Source organism: Chanodichthys erythropterus, chromosome 9 (assembly GCF_024489055.1).
Source record: "Chanodichthys erythropterus isolate Z2021 chromosome 9, ASM2448905v1, whole genome shotgun sequence".
NCBI lineage: Eukaryota > Metazoa > Chordata > Actinopteri > Cypriniformes > Xenocyprididae > Chanodichthys > Chanodichthys erythropterus.
The window spans coordinates 21,137,321-21,158,229 of NC_090229.1; the positions used below are offsets into that span (position 1 = coordinate 21,137,321).

General features: G+C 34.6%; 1 protein-coding gene across 1 annotated transcript; it reads right to left on the reverse strand.

Moving 5' to 3' along the window:
• Positions 1 to 7: 7 nt before the first annotated feature.
• Positions 8 to 20,788, reverse strand: sort1b (sortilin 1b). The gene is made up of 20 exons (XM_067394977.1): positions 20,395 to 20,788; positions 18,431 to 18,490; positions 17,466 to 17,539; positions 17,269 to 17,371; positions 16,859 to 17,020; positions 14,183 to 14,256; positions 12,782 to 12,828; positions 10,347 to 10,501; positions 10,125 to 10,269; positions 9,716 to 9,871; positions 8,768 to 8,874; positions 8,538 to 8,640; positions 7,653 to 7,824; positions 7,330 to 7,517; positions 7,045 to 7,234; positions 5,461 to 5,577; positions 5,171 to 5,279; positions 2,655 to 2,767; positions 2,425 to 2,545; positions 8 to 2,309 (listed from the first exon to the last, which is right to left on the reverse strand). The coding sequence occupies exons 1-20, from the start codon at positions 20,653 to 20,655 to the stop codon at positions 2,295 to 2,297; spliced, it is 2,472 nt and encodes an 823-aa protein (XP_067251078.1). The 5' UTR covers positions 20,656 to 20,788; the 3' UTR covers positions 8 to 2,294.
• Between the last annotated feature and the right edge of the window lie 121 nt (positions 20,789 to 20,909).

Below are 20,909 nucleotides of genomic sequence, written 5' to 3' on the forward strand. Positions count from 1 at the left end.
ACACAATAAAAATACAAAATCAGTGGGACAAATCAATTTATTTCTCAAACAATCAGTTCCAAATATACAGAGCAAAAAATAACATACAAAGTCGGAATTGCCGTATATACAGAGCTTCACAACTAATATGTACACTGATTTTGCACAGCAAGAAAAGTTTTACACCTCATATAAATAAAATCACTGTCACAATGGAAATCATTTACCTTAAGATTTCATTTGCTTTGCATCTATTATTATTATTATTCCCAAGCATGGAGAGCAACCCAATTTAGTAAGACAAGTATTAAATCATTCAGGGGCATGTTTGTTTTTATTTTGTTGTATAAAATTTCATACAGATCTTTTCATCAACTGAAATATTAACTGTTTGTCAAAGCCAATGTTATGAACTGGCAATTCTTTAAATTAATCTATATTTCACTGGAAGGCACAAGCTCTGCCTCCATGCTAGGCACTTGAATCAAAACATACACTAGGGTTTTTATACCTATTAACATCATATATAACTCATAATTTTTGCAAAGGAGATTGTCTTCCTCTAAGGAAATATGAGACTTTTGAGTATATATATGTATATAAACAGACAACTGCTAGAGATGTTGAAACAAATGGCTCCAAATTAACTGTAGAACTGATATTTAAATGCACACTTAATAAAAGAAAACAAGCATCAATGCAAACAGGAAGTACCAATTGAAAGGTGCTAAATTTCTCTATTGCATTTGAATATCCAAAATCAAATCAGACGGTCAAAGCCTTAAGACCACTGGATTTGATATGGAAAAAACTGATTCCATTATTACTGAGGAAGCCTCCAGAGCTGAAATTCAGATATGGTAATAGGCGTTTTTGACCTTGAATGCATGTGAACCTGTTGTAGGAGACCTTCAAAACAACATTAGGAACTTTCAAAATAGCACAATACACACTTAATAAAAAAAAAACTCACTGCATCAGACATCAAGCATCTATGCAAACAGGAAGTATCAATGGAAAGGTGCTAAACTGATCTATTGCATTTGAATATCCAAAATGAAATCACAAGACTTAAGACCACTGGATCTGTTCTCGCCTCGCTGAAGTTGCTGCACACACATGAAAATAATTAACACATGCAAAATTATTGCGACTAATGGTTTGTCATACAAACACTTAGTCAGGTTTTAGGCGTCTCTATGCGCAATGGTTAAAAAAAAAAAAAAAGGGTCACACTTTTTCTGCATGATGACATGAGACTTCCTGCTTTCAATACAAGAAGCAAGAAACCACAAATGTTGAAAGCTAAGAAAACTATTTAACTACAAAATTTGATTTGGGCAAAATGTTCAAGATTGTACACAAACTACAGTCGTGATCTATTTTACATGCATCTGCATCATTTAGTTCATAAAAATATTTATTATTACAAAATTTTACCTAACCATCACAGAAATTGCTTGATTTGAAGTGTGACAGTTGCTTATTTACAATTACCACAATGTTATCGCCATGTTCTACAGTTATTTGTCCAAATAACAATCACACTTTATCAAACTCACAGCCTAGCTACACAGTTTCAGCTAAATAATCTTAAAATTATAAATATATTCTCCCTTTTTTTGTAAAGCCAAATCTATTGCCTGTTTCTCAGCATTTTATTGCTATATTCATTAATGTACCTGCTTGCTTACAGTAACATTATACTAAAGCTTTGACAGCAGGTATGATCACATTTTAGTGATAAACACAGTCAGGGTTCAGTAGCACAGTATTTTAAACATCACATATATGATATGATTCATTTGTCTCCTATTTCTGAATGAAATTCCTGCTGAAATAAACAATTTCAAAATCTGATATCACTGTGAGGATGAACTATATCTCTAGTTCTGATGTAAGGGCATCTGTACATAAAAAGAAAAGCAAGTATTTTACAAGTACCCCAGCGACAGTCTCATCAAACAAAGGTTTGATCCTTAAAATCCCACCCAGAAGACCCCAATGTCAGAAGAAAGAATTGAAACTTCCACATACAGCATTTTAAACACTTCTTCTCTGCTTTAGAGAATTTCAGCAGAGCTACATTCACAAGACTATTCTATCATTAGAATAGGATCATCAGAATGCCCTCCTATTGGTGGAGAAGCAACCAGGTTCCCTCCCAATGGTCGAGAAGCAGGAAGCGCATGACATTAGCTGGTAGATTAAGTTTGAGAAAGCTGACAGCTGGTTTGTGCTTTAGAAGAGAGACAGCAGCAGTAATGCCTGAATGACAGGAAATGAAGCTCCATATGCTCATCTAATGCACAGCTTTACTCCAGTAGGTCCTGCCAAAAACATACTTTCATTTAGCAAGATCAATACAACTATTTTGCATTTTTTTTCTAAAAAGAAAATTACATATAGGTATATGTATTAGTGTGAGATGGTCCAAATCTGTACCTCATCTGAGTCATCATGGAAATCATTCTTCGGTTCTCCAGCCACATCTGTGTCCAGTGGTTCGTCTATGGCGTTGGCTTCCGCATTATGTTGTAAGACTGAGTATCTGTGTACCAGGAACCTGCGAAATATTGAGGCCAAGACAGATTACTGTCAGAATGTTTATTTGATTTTATATCATTAAAAAAAATCTATATGTAACCCATAAAATGTCTGGAGAACAGACTGACCTTCCACCACAGACATACTTCTTTACAAACACAACCCCAAACACTGCGGCGGTCAGCAGGATGGCAATGACGATCGCAATGATAGGGGCAGTATGTGAGGTGGATTGACCTATCTGTGGATTACAGAGATACAAGGTAAACAGCAGTGCATACATATTTGAGGTTTTCTCAAGCACTGTAGTTGTAGCTGAGGCTTGGAAGAGATTGGTTCATGTTGTCAACATGTCAAGAAGATGCTTTTTTCAGTGCTGTAAATCCACTTTGCATGTATTTCAAAAGGATAAGGACTCGTGCTGGAATTGATATGGGGAAAAAACAGATGCTGTTGTTATAGTCCGTATCACTGTGTATCAAGCGCTGAGGAAGCCTCTGGAGCTGAAATTCAGATATGGTAATAGGCATTTCGTTTTTCAACGTGCAATTTAAGCGGTAGACCAATCACAACAGACTGGGCTGCCTGACCAATCAAAGCAGAGTAGGTTCTCAGAAAGAAGGTGAGTAGAGAGACTAAGGGGCCGTTTGCACGACACCATTTTCAACTAAAAACTAGGGATGTCCCGATCACGTTTTTTTGCCCTCGAGTCCGAGTCATTTGATTTTGAGTATCTGCCGATACCGAGTCCCGATCCAATACTTAATAGCCTACATAAAAAAGAATAAAGAAGAGCAAAAAAACAGATCCAGGAACAGTGCTTTTCAGGTTTTTCAGGTATTCGGTTTTCAAATAGTAATCAAATATAAAATATATATTATCTTTACTGTATAAAATAAATAAAGATTAATCATTATTGAAGTTACAAAAACTATTCAGTCAAGAGCAGTGAGTAATTTCGTTGTTGTTTGATTTAACATTAAATACAGGCAGCAGGAATAGTTGTTTTCCCTTTAAGACATGCACGATCCAGTACATATAGCCTACTGTTCCACATGCGCTGTCTTTCTCGGCTAATATACGTTCACTTAAGACATAACCGACTATGTTTGCTAGGATACTCGCTAGGACGGGCATGTTGACATAATTTTTGTATGAATGTGGCCGCCGAAGCGCAAGGCGTGAAAGAGAACTCAGTATTTGCGCGCTGACTGGAATAAGCGTGTGCGCGCTTCGGATGAGCGCACAGAAATCTTCTCACAGCGCGTGCGGGTTCTCTTTCGCGTCTTGTTCTTTAAGGTTTAAATCAGCAAGGCTTAAACGAGTTAGTTTAAATACAGACAGCAACGTGTGTCAACACCCGGGTGATGACGGCGTAAATGACTGGACATTAGAGCAGACGGCACTCGCAGTTAACAGTTTACAAAGAGTGACTGTTTTGTCCACGCTTTCTGATTATCGTTGTTGTAACGTTTTGCGCATCCATCGACTGAAACATACATTATCTGAACTCTGTCTGTATTCCAAGTTGCTATTTTAAACAAACCATATTAACCAATAGATGCGTCGTCATTCGAGATGGACCGCAGTGCAAGTGCGGTCCGTAAGTGGAGAACCGTATGGTTCGATTTTTTACAGAGAACCGTTGCACCCCTAATACATATATATCCGAGTCCTGATCGGGAGGTAATGTCCGATTCCGATCGAGTCTGAAACCACATGATCGGGCCCGATTTCCGATCATGTGATCGGATCTGGACATCCCTACTAAAAACATAACTTTTTATGCATTTTGGCCGCCCATTTACACGGCAACAGCGTTTTGGGGGCCTGAAAAGAAAAACTTTTGAAAAGGGATTTCAAAGTTCAAGTTTTTGAAAACGCTACTATTATCATCTCTGTGTATACTACAAAAACCCAAATTTGTGAAAACGCTGACGTCATGCATATGCGCATTACGCGTTCAGTCTATAGGTGCGTAGTGTTTCTTTACAAAGTTGCTTTGCCAACTACTGGCCTGAAATTCATAATACAGCGTGTTTAATGGTACACAATGATGTCATCTGCTAAAAAATCCGCTAAAAAATTCAAAGGAAAAGCTTTTCCATTTTTAGCACATCGTTGTCCTGTAAATGTATCTTGAATCTTCGAACAAACCGTTTTTTGAGATGATGTGCAATGTATATGATAAAATGAAAGAGTTTTGACCTTGGGTGCATATAAACATATAAAAGAGGCCTCCAAAACAACATTAGGAACCTTTAAAATAGCATAATGCGGCAAATAAATATTTTTATACAGTTTTTATTATTATTATTATTATAAAAAGATCTGTCACTACTACCATTTCATTGTGACTTTAACACTTGCATGAGAACAAGAACTTTAAAGAGATAGCTCACCCAAAGATTAGTCATTATTTTCTAAACCTTATGTTGCTCTTTGCCTGTATCTTTCATCCCTGAAACTGGGGAATGGGGTTGTTAAAGTCCAAAATGACAAAAATCAACTTAAAAGTATTATAAAATGTATTATATTCAAAAGAGTGGTCTACTATATATATTTATTTTGTCTATGTGACACATTTGAACCCCTGTCTGAATTATTAAACTAGTAATATACAGCAGGGTAAATGCAGTCTCACCAGCAGCTGAGGTTCCAGCAGGTCGCTGACACATCTCTTGCTCAGGTCAATCACCTTTCTATTTGGTTGTTCTCCTCCCTCACATTTATCACCTGGAATCTTTCTGTACCTGTAAATGAATTATAATCAGCATGTTTTTTAGAGCTCTTTTAATAAATCAAGAAGCAAGCAGGTGCTGCTAACCAGATGTAAGGTAATAAAGCAAATGAAAAATCTTGACTCTCAAGTGTCAACTAGAAGACGAAGATTTAGTCTTCAAGCAATGGAGAATAATCCAAAGAGTGCATTACCCACTGGTCTGTAGCTGTTCCTTTCTCCCGTGGATGCAGATCTCCAAATCGTGGCCTTTGAGATCAGCTTGTTCAATACATACCGAGCTGTTCTCTTTACGGTAGTATCCAAAGTCACTAAGAAGAAACGAAGAGAATATTTGAAAACATTGAAAAAAAAGCTGCACGATTAATTGATAATAGATCTCGATTCAAACATCCACATGATCTCATTCCTAAATGACAACGATTCGCCTGTGTCTATCAAACCTTTGACAAAAATCACACTGGAACATACCGGTACAGTTCAGATATAAACACAGATGTCTACGGAAGCATTCAAAATAGGGTAAATCACTAAATTAAAGATTTAAACACATGAAAATTACAGATTTAAAAACATTTTAGAAACTAAAATAAAATAAATAATAAAAAAGATGTTAAAGGATTAGTTCACTTTCAAATTCAAATTTCCTGATAATTTACTCACCCCCATGTCATCCAAGATGTTCATGTCTTTCTTTCCTCAATTGAAAAGAAATTAAGCTTTTTGATGAAAACATTCCTGTAGTTTTCTCCATATAGTGGACTTCAATGGCCTCCAAATGGTTGAAGGTCAAAATTAGTTTCATTGCAGCTTCAAAGCATTCTACATTATCCCAGAAATAAGGGTCTTATCTAGCGAAACCATCACTCATTTTCTAAAAAAATTAAAAATTATATACATTTTAACAATAAATGCTCATCTTGAACTAGCTCTCTTCTTCTTTTCTATTAGAATTCCAGCAGTGTAGACACTGCAAAGTGTATTACTGCCCTCCACAGGTCAAAGTTTGAACTAATTGTTATATACTTGCACTAGCATATTGTATATGACAATTTAATTCAAACTTTGACCTGAGGAGGGCAGTAATACACTTAGCAGCGTCTACACTGAAGAAGAAGAAGAACTTAAACTGTTTGGTGCCCATTGAAGTCCACTATAATGAGAAAAATCCTGGAATGTTTTCATCAAAAACCTTGATTTCTTTTCGACTGAAGAAAGAAAGACATGAACATCTTGGATGACATGGGGGTGAATAAATTATCAGGAAATTTTTATTTGAAAGTGAACTAATCCTTTAAAAACAGTAATTATGAAATATAACAAATAAATAAAATAAATGAATAAACATACTAAATCATTTTTGTTTTGTTTTCCTAATCATCGAGCCATCTTTGCATTACTGTGAAGTCGTCTGATAGTTAGTAATATGTGTGTTAGTGATATGCGGATCACGGTTATATTCATGGACACTGCGGATAATCTGCGGGTCGGGCGGGCCAACTAATAAAAAAATAGCATTCTGATTATTTGCGGGAGGATGAGATAAATCGACGACTGCACTGAAAATATGTCCAAAAGTGTCATCTGAAATTTTAGACTTAAACTGAATTACCAAAACTGAAATAAAATATATTAAAATTAATTAAAAATATGTATGAAATAAATAAAACTGAAAAAAAAAAAAAAAAATCCATTCCATTCAAATGAACTAAAACTAAAATGAATTGTAAAGTAGAATTCGAAAATACAACGCTATAATAACTTTGGTTCCCACTCACCACAGGAAGTCATCCAGTGTGCATCTGCATGGTGTGGGCTGCTTGTTGACAATGTAATCCCTGCCAATCCAACACACAGAGTCCTTTCTCACACGCAGAAATCGTTCCTTATAACCCAGCATGCAACCATCTTCTGGGTCGCTGATGTCATCAGAGTGCGCCAGCCACTGGACATAATCACTTGCGATGCCTGGGAAACAGAAAGATTAGTTTGTGCTAAACCCAATTATATAAAGTTCAACATGCCTTTGATTTTGTGTGGTTCAAACAGAACTGGTCACTCACAGTTACGTGTCAGCAGGTCTTTAAAGTCAATGGTGTAAGTTACCCAGTGGCTGATCATAGCATCTTCATAACCCCAGAGACTGACATTCACTGAGCGGGCACCAGGCTCTGAGGCCAGCCCTGTGAAGTACATTGGCGTCTTGGTGAACTTATAAACATGCCAGCATTGCCCCTCATCGGTGGAGAACCTGAGAGACACAGAAACAATGAGTACCGGCACTCGGCATGTGGAAATATTATCATATTCTTCGGGTTAGCGTGGAAAACCGGCCGTATAAAAGCCAACTGTATGGGTTTCGTCTCAAGAACTAAAGGAAGCTCACTTAATCTCAGAGATGGGTTTGGCTTGGTTGTGCTCCACGGCCACCAGGAGGCCTCCTGAATCCAGGATAGCATAGTGGTGCGGCCCTTTCAGAGCCAGCTGCCAGGAGTAGCCTCCATCATCAGACACGTACACATCAGGCGTCAATAATGAGATAGCGTCACCTACGCTGCCTGAAAAAGAGTAAGCGGGATAGCTTCTTTTAAGTTTCATTATTTGAAAGTCATTATTTTCGCAATTCTCTTTGGTGACGCAGAAATTATTACACACTTTATATTTAAAGGTGTAGTAAGTGATTTCTGAGAAACGCTTTCGAAAGTGGATCGGACCGAGCTGAGTGATGGCTGAGAGACATTACAAAAGAAAAAAGTCAGAGGAATTCTATTGGAAAAAGAAGAGCTATGATCAAGCAAGAGCTTTAGGACATGTTAATATTAGAACAGCTGTCCAGCACAGGAGCGGCCATCCACTCCTGCATTTCGTTTGTGCATTTTGGCGGACCGAGCAATGAAGGGTGTTTGTTTGGGTTGATTTCAAATAACTCAGAAATTATTATAAATTTCTCAGAAATCACTTACTGCACCTTTAATTTTCTTGTATCTATTTCATATAATTTCATATTAGTTACTTTTATATGTTTTACAACTTGTTACTACAAATAATAAAATAAAATAAAATAAAAATGTAAAAAATAAATAAAATAAAATAAAGTAAAAAGAAATAAAATAAAGTAAAATAAAATAAAATAAAATAAAATAAAATAAAATAAAATAAAATAAAATAAAATAAAATAAAATAAAATAAAATAAAATAAAATAAAGATATTACAATTTGTCACAGAACTGAATTGCACTTTGGAATTTTCCTAAACGTTTGCATGCATTACCATGAGCCAAGATGAGTCCCACAGCATTGGGTTCACTCAGAGGCAGCATGGGAACATTCAGCCTCATGGAGGTGCTGTATGAAGCATGAATATGCAGACTACACTGCACAGGAGGAAGACAACACAAGGTAAGTAAATAAACATACTGTTAGAGGTAGACTTCTCAGTGATTTTAACTTTTTTGCCATATCTGTCCAATTATCACAGCTTCCATTCAAAGTGATTCTTACCATTTCTTTATCTTTGGCTGTAGAATCGCACTTGCTGTTCTCTGGTTTCTTCAAAGGAACCCATTCTCCTCCCTGATCAAATGATATTACTGTCTGTACCGAGTTGTCTTCAGCAGAAAAAGAGAAATAGAGTGAAACACAAAAATTACTCTGACATTTCAAAAAATCCTTAATTTCATGTTTTCACATTTAGTTTTATTTTTATTGGTTATTTTATTAATTATTTTTATTAAAAATGTATATACAGTTTTTTTTAGTAGGGATGCATTAAATTTATCAAAAGAGACAGTAAAGACATTTATAATGTTACCAAATTTTGGTTTAAATAAATGCTCTTCTTGAGAAATTTCTACTCATCAAATAACCCTGAAAAAAGTAGCACAGCTTCCACAAAAATATCAACAACTGTTTTTAACATTGAATAATAAGAAATGTTTCTTGAGCACCAAATCAGCATTTTAGAATGATTTCTGAAGGATCATGTGACACTGAAGACTGGAGTAATGGCTGCTGAAAACTTGTGGTTATTATACGAAAACTAAAGCCATAGAAAAACATTACTAATATATCATAGCTTTTTCATCACGGGAGTAAATTATATTTAAAAATATATTGAAATACAAAACAGTTTATAGTTTTAAATTGTAATAATATTTAACAGTATTACTGATTAAATGTATTTATTTCAAATAAATGCAGCCTTGGTCAAAAATATTTATAAAAATCTTACTGACCCCAAACTTTTAAACAGTAGTGTATAGAATCTTAATTATCATATTCATATTCAAATGTATATTTAGAAAGTAAACTGCAAGCTGCTATTTAGAAACTGTTTAAATCCATATTGATTTAAAGCATACCAAGTGATACAGGCCTCCTAGAGTAATCTGAGGTTAAATACACACAGACTATAATTGTATATCCGTCTTTTGTAGAAAGTAGTCATACCCTCAGCCAGCACGCTAGTAGTGAAGACTCCTCTGAGGGAAGTGACATTCGTGAAGTCTGTCTCACCCCCTGGAGTTGTATACAGATGGCGTTCTAGAGACTTGGAATACACAGTGCCTCTGTCATCTGACACATAGATAGTGCCAAACCCAGCGTCTGGGGAAAAAAAAACAAACACAATACAGTTAAAAGTCTATAAAGTACAAGAACAAATCAAAATGTTGTATTTTTTTAATGTTGTTTCACTCCTTGATATTACTAAATGCCAGTGGTTAACCAATAAAAGTTTTTCATACTATATTATATATTTCAATACAGTAATGTGGCATGATGGTTTCTACAACAGGAAGTGTTAGCTGAAAGCACATGTATTATGGTTACGTTAAATAAAACAAAAAGAAACACTGACCTCCTGGTTCATCCACATGCATGAAGACCATTTCATCATTGGCTGCTAGTATTGAGTAGAACTGCTCATGACTGACAGGAGGAAGTTGCGCCATGTTCCATGTCTCACCTTGGTCTATTGACACATGTATTGCGCGTAAAATGTCCTAAAGAACATCCACACAGTTAAAGCATCACATTCACGAATATATACACTCACACTCGGGTGCACTGTCACACACACCTCTGACGCTGTCTGCATTATGTTTCCTGATCCAGCCATAACTGAAGCGAATAGGAAGCGTCCGCCGATCCCAAATGAGTAGATTCTCTCGGCGACTGTCTTAATGTTAACACCGAGGTCAACTGACTTCCTCAGCACCAGCATCCCTTTATCAACTGAAAATACAAAACAACAAACAGTGAGGTAACATTACCCAGACCTGTATTTCTTGCCGCAGTGGTGTTGTGCTTTTCTATAGCAATAACACAAGGTTTGCTGACTCAAATCCACTGTGGGATGCTGAATTCGAATTCAAAAAAATTCTAACAATACTTTATTTAAACAGTGTTAATGAACTCTTGAGCAACACCACTCACATGGTGCTGCATCATCCCCTCTGACACTGGTGCAATCACCTTGCAAAAAAAGTACATGCACACATTGCCAAACATCATGAAAAGGAAAGTATACACTTTTACTCAAGTTAGGTTCAGAAATAAGGATAGCCGCTGACAGGGTCAGTGCGAGAGAGTTTTGGGCCAGATGACAGGATTGTCATTGCTATATTGTGACTCTGACTTACATTTGTTGATCATGTACTTGTGCTTTTTTGTTTTGTAAACAAAATCATTTGGGCTTTTTGTGCCATTATGCCATTATGTTGCAGCAAAATGTTTATGAATTTATAGGTGTGCAATTTCCAGCAATTATTGCAAATTATAATATATTCAATTATTGTTCTGTAAATATACTTATTTATTCTTAAAGAAAATAACAGTTAATGAAAATATATTTTTTATACAACATTAAAATGTTGCTGAAACCTTCTACATATAAAATATAGGATATACACTACCAGTCAAAAGTTTGGAAACATTAATATTTTTAATGTTTTTGAACAAAGTCTCTTATGCTCATTTATTTCATAATAAATACAGAAAAAAACAATAATATTGTAAAATATATTTACAATTTAAAATGATGGTTTTCTATTTTAATATACTTTAGAATATAATTTATTTCTGTGATGCAAAGCTGAACTGTCAGCATCATTACTCCAGTCTTGATCTTTCAGAAATCATTGTAATATGCCGATTTATTATCAATGTTGGAAACAGTTGTGCTGCTTAATATTATTTTATAACCTGTGATACTTTTTCAGGATTCTTTGATGAATAAAAAGTTAAAAAATATATTTATTTAAAATAGAAATCTTTTGTAACAATATACACTACCGTTCCAATGTTTGGGGTCAGTAATTTTTTTTTCTTTTTTTTTTTTGAAAGAAATTAATACTTTTATTCAGCACGGATGTGTTAAATTGATAAAAAGCGATAGTAAAGATTTCTATTGTTAGAAAAGGTTTATATTTTGAATAAATGCTGTTCTTTTTAACCTTTTAAAAAGTATCACAGGTTAAAAAAATATTAAGCAACACAACTGTTTTCAACATTGATAATAACTGAGTATCAAATCAGCATATTAGAATGATTGCTGAAGGATCATGTGACACTGAAGACTGGAGTAATGATGCTGAAAATTCAGCTTTGCATCACAGAAATAAATTATATTTTAAAGTATATTAAAATAGAAAACCATCATTTTAAATTGTAATAATATTTCACAATATTGTTGTTTTTTCTGTATTTATTATGAAATAAATGCAGCCTTAATGAGCATAAGAGACTTCATTCAAAAACATTACAAATAGTAATGTTTCCAAACTTTGACTGGTAATGTATATTTTATATATTTATTTTTAAAGAAGATAGCAGTTATAGAAAAAAGTGATATATATATATATATATATATATATATTATATATATATACACACACACAATTTGAAAAAACTCTTTCCTATTTTATTATATTTTAAAATGTAGTTTATTCCTGTATTGGCAAAGCTGAACTGAATTTTACTCCAGTCTTCAGTGTTACATGATTCTTCAGAAATCATTCTAATATGCTGATTTGTTGCTCAAGTAACATTTCTTATTACTATCAATGTTGCAAACAGTTGTGATAATTTATATATTTTAAGATGCATTTTTTTCAGGATCCTTTGATGAATATAAAGTTAACAAAAAGAACAGCATCAATTTGAGATATAAATCTTTTGTCGCATTATAAATTTCTTTACTGTCACTTTTGATCAGTGTAATGCATCCTTTATGAATAAAAGTTAATTTCTTTCAAAACAACAACAACAACAACAAAAAAACAGTGACCCCAAACTTTTAAGCGGTAGTGTGTATCTTAAATATATATATTTCAGAAAATGTTGGCAGGGCAATCTCAAGATCTTTCATTTCAGAATTAGAATAACTCAGCTTTAATACAGTAACTAATGCACAAAGATGCACAAACAGAAACACACATAATAAATCATTAAACACTTAGCGACAGGACGGATATCACCACACCTTAGATCAACAAAGCTATAAATATTACTCACAGCAGGATCCGTTAAGGTTGGCTGAGAAGAACAGACTATCCATTCCCCTGTGGAAATGAGGAAGAGAGAATTGATCTGTGAGATTAAACTCAAGAGACCTCATAAAACAACAGCAGTCAGATCAGTTCACTTCGGATCAGTCACTTGTTTGCACTTTACAGCATAAGTACAAACATGCTGCACACTAAAAAGTCAAGGAAGGAGACAGTTTATGACAATCACCACACAAACCATATTTTCTATTTATAGATAACGTATGACCAATGAAACAAGAAGCTGGTTGCACAGAGATTCTCCATTAAAATTCATGGCATTGTTGTAACAGGATATCTACAATTGTCACAGATCATATGACATTTTATTAAGATAAGACTTAAGGGAGTGACTCAGGTTGAGGAGCTTTCAGGTTGCAACATAACTGAAAACAGTTTCTAAAATTAAAATGTAATGTTGCATCCAGCACATTTTTATACTTAATATATAGGATAAAATATTAAACTTACCATTTTTTTTTTTAGTTAGGAAATTATATAAGTTAGTTTGTTTTCTTTTATCACAATATTACAATATAACGGTTTGAGGTGATTTTTTTTTTTTAAGAAAAAGGATGTGAGATTATTTGTGGTGGGAAAACAACAGAAAAAAACATCCCAATTTGATGAATACTGAGATGTTTTGTGGGATCACTCTAAATCATCCCAGGCTGTTTAAAAATGAAAAGAATCCATTTTCAATTCAAAATTTCTATCACTCACTTTTGCTCTTTATTTCCATGCTGTTCATTTTCTTTGTTTCTTTGTTGTTTAAATAATCAAGATATAATAAATAAAGTTGATAAAGTGTCTAAGCTTGAATGGTGCATGTTTCTGAAACTCTGGTGTACGCTTATATTGAAATACTTCCTTAAATTACAACGTAAGCATATTCTGAATAAGCTTGTGCTGTAATTTGAATATGAAAAACATTTTCATTTAAAAGAATCTGCGTAAAAGGAACAACATGTTTTTGGTTTGACTTTTCTGGCTACCAAAGTGTGCCCAAACGACTCCCTTGGTCAAACATTAATTGTGCAAATGAGCTTCCTTGTTGATAATGTATAAACCAGGGACTGTTGAATTCAAGCAAAAAAAAAAAAAAGGAGAATCCAACTGAAGTTTGATGCAGCAATTTATCTGGAGCAGCCGAGCGTCCTCGGACATTTGAAAGCTGAGCCGTGTGGAAAAACACAGTGACTCAGCAGAGAATGTCTCGTGTTGCTGCCATGGTGGCCGTATTTGCATGTTTGTGTTTTTGTGTGTCCTGGATGTGCAGCCTTAAAAAGACAATACAAAACTCCCCAAACTGACTTGTCAAACAGTAAAACATACAATACAAAGTTAAAAGATCATTAACAGTTCTTACCATTTCACCACACACACCATCTCATGAATTTTCGTCCATGTTGTACCAAAGTCTTTAGAGATCCAGAGATCATTCTGAAACAACAACAGCAATTAGATGATATGCTAATGTTCAAAAGTACCACTTGAAATGCATGTAAGGGAAAAAAGCATTTACACTAATAACTATGTACTGTATATCTCTGTGTATATATCTTTTCTTGCCTTGTATATGTTCTTGTTTTTACAACTATACTTGAGAAGGAAGTGAATAGCAAATATTTACAAGAGGTATATTTAAATCTTTCCCTGCCAGCCAGCATCAGCATTTTTGATCACATTCACAACTTACATGGCCCCCAGATTATTTAGTTGTATGGACATATAAACAGTCAATATATGAACCAAAAAAACAGAGCCTCTGCTTTTTTTTTCTTTTTTTTTTCTTTTCTTTTTTCTTTTCTTTTCTTTTCTTCCAGCTTCATTCATTCTTTTTTATCAGCACTTTAAAAAAATCTTGTAAAAAAAAAAAAAAGCTTAAAATCACATTTTTGTCAAAAACTACGTCTGGATCGATCAAAACATAGATTAAGTAAATAACGTTACTTAAATAACGTTACCACATTAGCTTACTTGTACACTGCCCTCCAAAAGTTTGGAAATGCCCTAGAAAAGTGGGGTTTTGGACAATATTGGCATGAATCCTTTTTAATTTGTGATAATTTTGCAGTGATAAGGGACAACACAAACTATGAAAACATATTTTACTACATACAGTTTATAATACATAGAAAAATCTTAAATTTTCTATTCAACAAAATATCCACCATTAGCAGCTATCCGACATAAACTGAGTTCTAATTGGTTCATTGTATTCTAAACTTAACTGGCAATCCATTGTTGAAGCTATTAAGGTGTGCTGACCCAAAAATCTTTCACAAACCTGGGCCAAGTTTAGATCAGTAACCAGGCATCACAGCCGGCAAAGGGGCATGTCTGACTTTGACATGTATATATTGCCATTATTATGTAATCAAAATGAAAATTATTATTGCTGGTCTTCAATGATAATGTCAAGTTATTTTAATGTATTTGCACCAAAAAATGATAAGGATTTATGCTGATATTGTCCAAAACCACACTTTGCCAGGGGTGTTTCCAAACTTTTGGAGGGCAGTGTACATTAAAAACTCCTATAGAGTGCCCCAGGGATGACGTGTTTTTGTAGGCAAAACCCGGAAGCGAGTTAGCATTTTAGGACTTCCGGTTCCATCACCATAAAGTCTATGGTTTTTTGAATGGATTTTTGCTAAATCGCCTGAAATAAGGTCTGTGGTAAATAAAGCCTCTAAATACTTTCCCGTTTTGATCTATGACATAAAACACACCAGTTATAACCCACTTGTGATTTTTTTAACTTTTATTGTGTCTTAAAAACGGCGGTTGCTAACATGTTGCTAAAAGCGAATACTTCCTTTGGCGGGGACTTTAGACGTCATCATTAAAAATGGGACATTTGGACAACATTTCTCATGAAAAAGTGGATAAGTATTCATACACAGCGCAGATCATAATCAGTGGGCATGTTTTTAAATAAAGTTGTTTTCTAAATAAAGTTTGAGGAAGCTTGGTGGTGGTGATGTTGATCCGCGACCATGGTGTGCTGTAGTCCGTTTATAGCCTACTGTTAGCTTTTTATATCTGACGACTTTATTTAGGCTTCAAAATCTATAAATGTTGTGTTCACTTGTAAAGATTATCTTGATAGACAAAACGTGTAAGTGTCATAACCCTTTGTTAAACGCAGAGCTTATTTTCTGCGATTTTCCAAAAGTCTATGGGAAAAATGAATAGGCTTTCAGTCGATTTTAACTATAAAGGTATGTATAATATTTTTCTGTACTACTGTAATATTTATACGAGTTAGATTTGGTACATTATTATGGTCAAAACGTCATTGTACTTCAACAAAAATACTTTACAGCTCCCTTTATCAGTCCATTCAAATGTTTAAAATACATAAATACAATATAGCCTACATACGATAAACCTAAAATAAATAAATAAATAAATAAATAAACTAACGTTAAACAAAGGACGCAGCTTGCACAATCTACTCCTCCTTGTCTGTCTCGTTAAGATGACGCAGAAGTGCGTTCCAAAAGAAGAATTTTTTTTTACCCCTACACCCTTCATCCCTTCGAAGCTCTCACTCCGGAGGGTAAACCCTTTGAAGGGATTAGGGCATAGGGATGAGCCCTTCCAAATGGAACGCAGGGCTACCCAGATCTTTTTCTTCGCTTGTTTCTGGATGCAGAGATGCTGTACTATTTCAGAAGATCCATAACAGCGCCCTCTACCATATAACAGTGAAAGCATGGCTTGCCGGAAAAACTGATGTGTTGTAAAAGGCGGAAAATCTTGTCAATGGCGTGGAAAGAATTAATATGCTAGCATATCATTTAGACAAGCACAAAAGAAGAACTCAGTTCAGGACACCCAATATGTGTTGATGGCAGTTTTGAACTTCACTATGAGATAAACTAAATACTTAAATGCAATATGTGGTCATGATGCATACTTTGTGGAAATTTACACTTATTAAATTCACTGATCAAACGGCTTTTAGTAACTTTCTGTTTGACGCCCTGAAGTTTTAATCTGTAAAGAAATAACACAAATTTTGATAGGCTCTCACCTTGATGCTGATGGCTGCAAGCATATCAGTGTTTTGAGGGTTGTACATTATCTGCATTAGAGGGTGGAAGGGCAAATCTGTGCGGACGAAACTCTTGCCAAAGTCTTTTGAACGGAAAATTTTGCCGCCAGTGCTTCCAGAAGCATCTCCTGTGAGGATCACCTGAGGGAAAGAAAATCCGTACTTTCAAGCGCCGTCACACATCCGTATAATTGCTTTGAGTATCGGAACATCAGCAAAGAAAAGAAAGTTCAATTAGTCTATTTTTACTTTGATTGACATGCTGCATTTAAGTGTCTACAGGCCAGTTCAGTTCATCTTTAACATAGCAAACTGATTCAGCACCCCAGCCCATGCGGGCGTATCAGAGAAACTACTGAAACACTGGATTTTTGACATGTCTTGCCCACCTTGCCAGAGTTTTCCGGACCGATAGCGATCCCAAACTCAGTGTTGATGAAGGTGTTGTTGATGAGGTCTGTGACATCCTCAAACGACTTTCCATAGTTTTCACTGTAACAAGGAGTGGAAGATCGAGAAAGACATGGAGTAAAGCAAACACTACATTGGTATTACAAGAACAAACACAATTCAAACCAGCACTCACCTCCTATACAGTTTAGATTGACCAAATCGCAGGAAGACTAATGGCATCTGAAATGTTGTCAGGGCCAGCACTACCTAAGATTGAGACATAGAGACAGTTACATACAGTTTGATACAAACCTTCAAAAAAAATGATGGCCAACTTCTGATTCTTCCAGGCTTGATCTTTTCTAAGAAGCACTTTTTTTTTCTTCTTTTTCCAAAGAAATCAGTACACGGATGCAATAAATTAATCAAAAGTGACAGCAAGGACATTCATAACATTACTAAAGATTTCTATTTCAAACACATGCTTAATATTCATCAAAAAATCCTGAAAAAAAAGTATCAAGATTTTCACAAAAATAATAAGTGGCACAACCGTTTTCAACATTGATAATAATAAGAAATGTCTCCTAAGCATCAAATCAGCATATTAGAATGATTTCTGAAGGATCATGTGACACTGAAGACTGGAGTAATTCAGCTTTGCCATCACATGAATAAATTAAAATAGAAAACAATTATTTTAAATACTGTAATAATATTTCACAATATTGCTGTTTTACTGTTTTTTTGATCAAATAATTGCAACTTTAGTGAGCATAAGAGTTCTTATAGACACCAAAATTAGTAGAATAGTAGTGTATGTAATTTTTATTGCAGTAAAGAGCACAAAAGCTGTGGTCAGAGTAAAAAACAAGACTTCACGACTTGAATGTGGGCATGAGAAAGGTCAGAATGGTTATGAGTTTGCATTTGGCCATGTTGATAGATGTGTTTATTTTTCATTGTGAGCCCTGCGAACAGCCAAAGAGATCTTCGGAGATTACACAAACAGTCTAATTTTAAACCTAAAGATAAAAAAGTCCTCATTTAACCTTGAATGGTATTTTTAGTATGGTAGAAGTTTCTTCCGGAGACTTCATCTCAAAACAGCAAGCGTATGATAGTGTGTACACATAATGAATCAAAAGCGAAACTCACCCCAGTTCCGTCCCCCACCCAGGCCAGAGATACAGATCCACTGATATCTGGAAAAGTCCACTGAAAGAAACATGTTTTATTAATATTAAATAAAAACAATACTGAAAGGTTTACCATCATGGACTAAATATAAGAATTTTCACAAACACAATAAAGCTTTTATTATCGAATATCCTAGAAAGACATTATCCTCAGGCTATGCAAAACACATGCTAACCTTAAACAAAAACTGAATCAGAAACCTAGCAACTACACCCACAAATACTCACAACACCTAACCATGAAACTGAAAATAGCACAATGAATATGACAAATTACTGAGATGAAAAAGTAGAAATTAATTGTGAAACTGAAGATGACATATCAAAACAACGGTTTTATCATTTCAACATCTGTTTATATACAGCTATGGAAAAAATTAAGATAATAAATTTTTTTAATTTTTTCCATAGCTGTATATATATATTGGACATTTCCTCTGGTATTTCTGCTGTAATTATGACAAACCTTTTTTATCAACAGAATCTGGGAGTGTTGATGTATAAAATTAATTCACAAATATAACATTGATCTGTTTGAAAAGTCACATAAATTGGTGCCTATACACTTTCATAGTCAATGTGAGTCATATGATAACAAATGGCTAAATGGAAGTGTGAAAAAAATAAATTCTGACTGTATTCTCTCATTTAAAACACTTCTCTGGCTGATATCCATGATGCACCTATACAATGAGGAGAACAGCTAAAATACTTTCACTTTCTTTCTCTGGGCTGCATCTGTGTCCCTTTAAATAACAGTTAAATCTTCTAATCCCATCTAGCGTTTCTGAACCCAGTCTAGAACTGAACATATACCCAAATGCTATACAAAGGCCAAAAAGTCAGTACAAGTATAATCCTAAAACACTTTGGGTCATTAAGAGCAGTGTCAGTTTCTATCACCACTATTGTATTTATAATAACTTTCTACAGAAAGACAGAACACAGCAGAACTGTTTAAAAAAAAAAAGGTTGACGCATCTGTGAGTAATAAACAGAGGAAGTTAATGAGAAGGTTGGTTAAGTAGAGATGAGCTGATATTTCAAAAAGGTGTAGTTTTAACCAACCCTCAAACACCTCGATTGTTCACCTCATCTGACAAGAAGCAACCACATTTTTTTTTTCCGAGAAAAGGAAGTCATTTTATCTTGCAATGACTAGTATGTTCCATTCTGTAAGACTTATACTTGCTTGTATTATAAATGATATGGTTTAGCGAAACTTAACATGCATTAGAAAGGCATAGCTATTTGGGGAGAAAAATATATGAAACAGGTTGTAATACCAGTTTAACTGGTTCTACAACTGCTGCAAGCCAAGTTACACCTACCTGTCAAGGACACAGTTCAAACACAACCATCAACATTTTATAGTTATAAAAACAGAAAAGAAGATAATAAAAATTTAAAAAAAAATTCTAATAAAAAATAAAACTTGCATTTGTAATCACATTTTACAGTATTTACATTTATGTTTCTCACAGAACTAAAGTACTTTTGCAAGAACTTTGAATGCGAATATGACAAATATGACATGATATGATAAACAAATATGACATGGACTATTTCAATATTTAATGCGCATAAAAACATAAAACACGTATTCCTAACTAGTATCTATTTTTATGTTACTAGTACCTAGTTTTTCAGTTTTTAGTAAGTAATACAATTGTGACCAGTATCTTGTCCTTAATACAAATGCATTTGATACAAGTCATCCTACGTATGGTCACTATTGAATTACTCACTAGCAATTAAACAAGTAGCCTACAAACAAATAAGTGTTAGCAACATAAAAATGCATAGTAATTAGTTTTAATGAATACATATATAAGAACTCTATATGTTGTTAAAAACACTGTCTAGGGTTAGGTGAAGATCTAGTTTTGAGATAAAGCTGCACGGTGCTTCGAGTGAACTTACGTTGTGAGTGTTGCTAGTTAACTTGCTCTCATATCCCTTTAAACCATTACAGGAGTCTGACACATCAGCGCTTCTTTTCTGGATGTGACGACGGACCCGAGAAATATAGGCATCCGTCCCCGTCCTGATCAGACTTCTGGCGGCTACTGGAGACTTCACATACACCCGGTGCGCGTTAAAGGATCCTGGTTCCACATGGAAATCCACGCAAAATGCAATGGGAAAAAATAAAAGTGCAATAAAGTGTCCAAGGCCTCGCATTTTTCTTTAGTGTATTTCCAACACGATTGTGTTGCTGTTTAAATACGCATTAATTCCTCAGTGTCTTCTTCCTGAACGGCTGCTGGCGTTATCAACAAAAACAGACTGCCTGTGACAGCGAAAGGTCCCTGCTGCTCATATTATTAGCGCTGCCTCCTCAGAGCATTTCAACACCCCTTTTGATATATAGATTATTTCCAAGAACGCAAAAAAAAATCGCAGACCATCCAAGACGCTGTATCTTTTACAGTATT

Bases quoted from the DNA above. Each gene is read 5' to 3' on its own strand.
- sort1b (XM_067394977.1), bottom strand. From the start codon at position 20,655: ATGCGAGGCCTTGGACACTTTATTGCACTTTTATTTTTTCCCATTGCA. The intron at 12,829-14,182 runs GTAAGAACTGTT...TCATTTCCACAG, and splicing joins ATGGTGTGTGTGGTGAAATG to GGGAATGGATAGTCTGTTCT. The intron at 10,270-10,346 runs GTGTGTGTGACA...GATGTTCTTTAG, and splicing joins TAATGCAGACAGCGTCAGAG to GACATTTTACGCGCAATACA.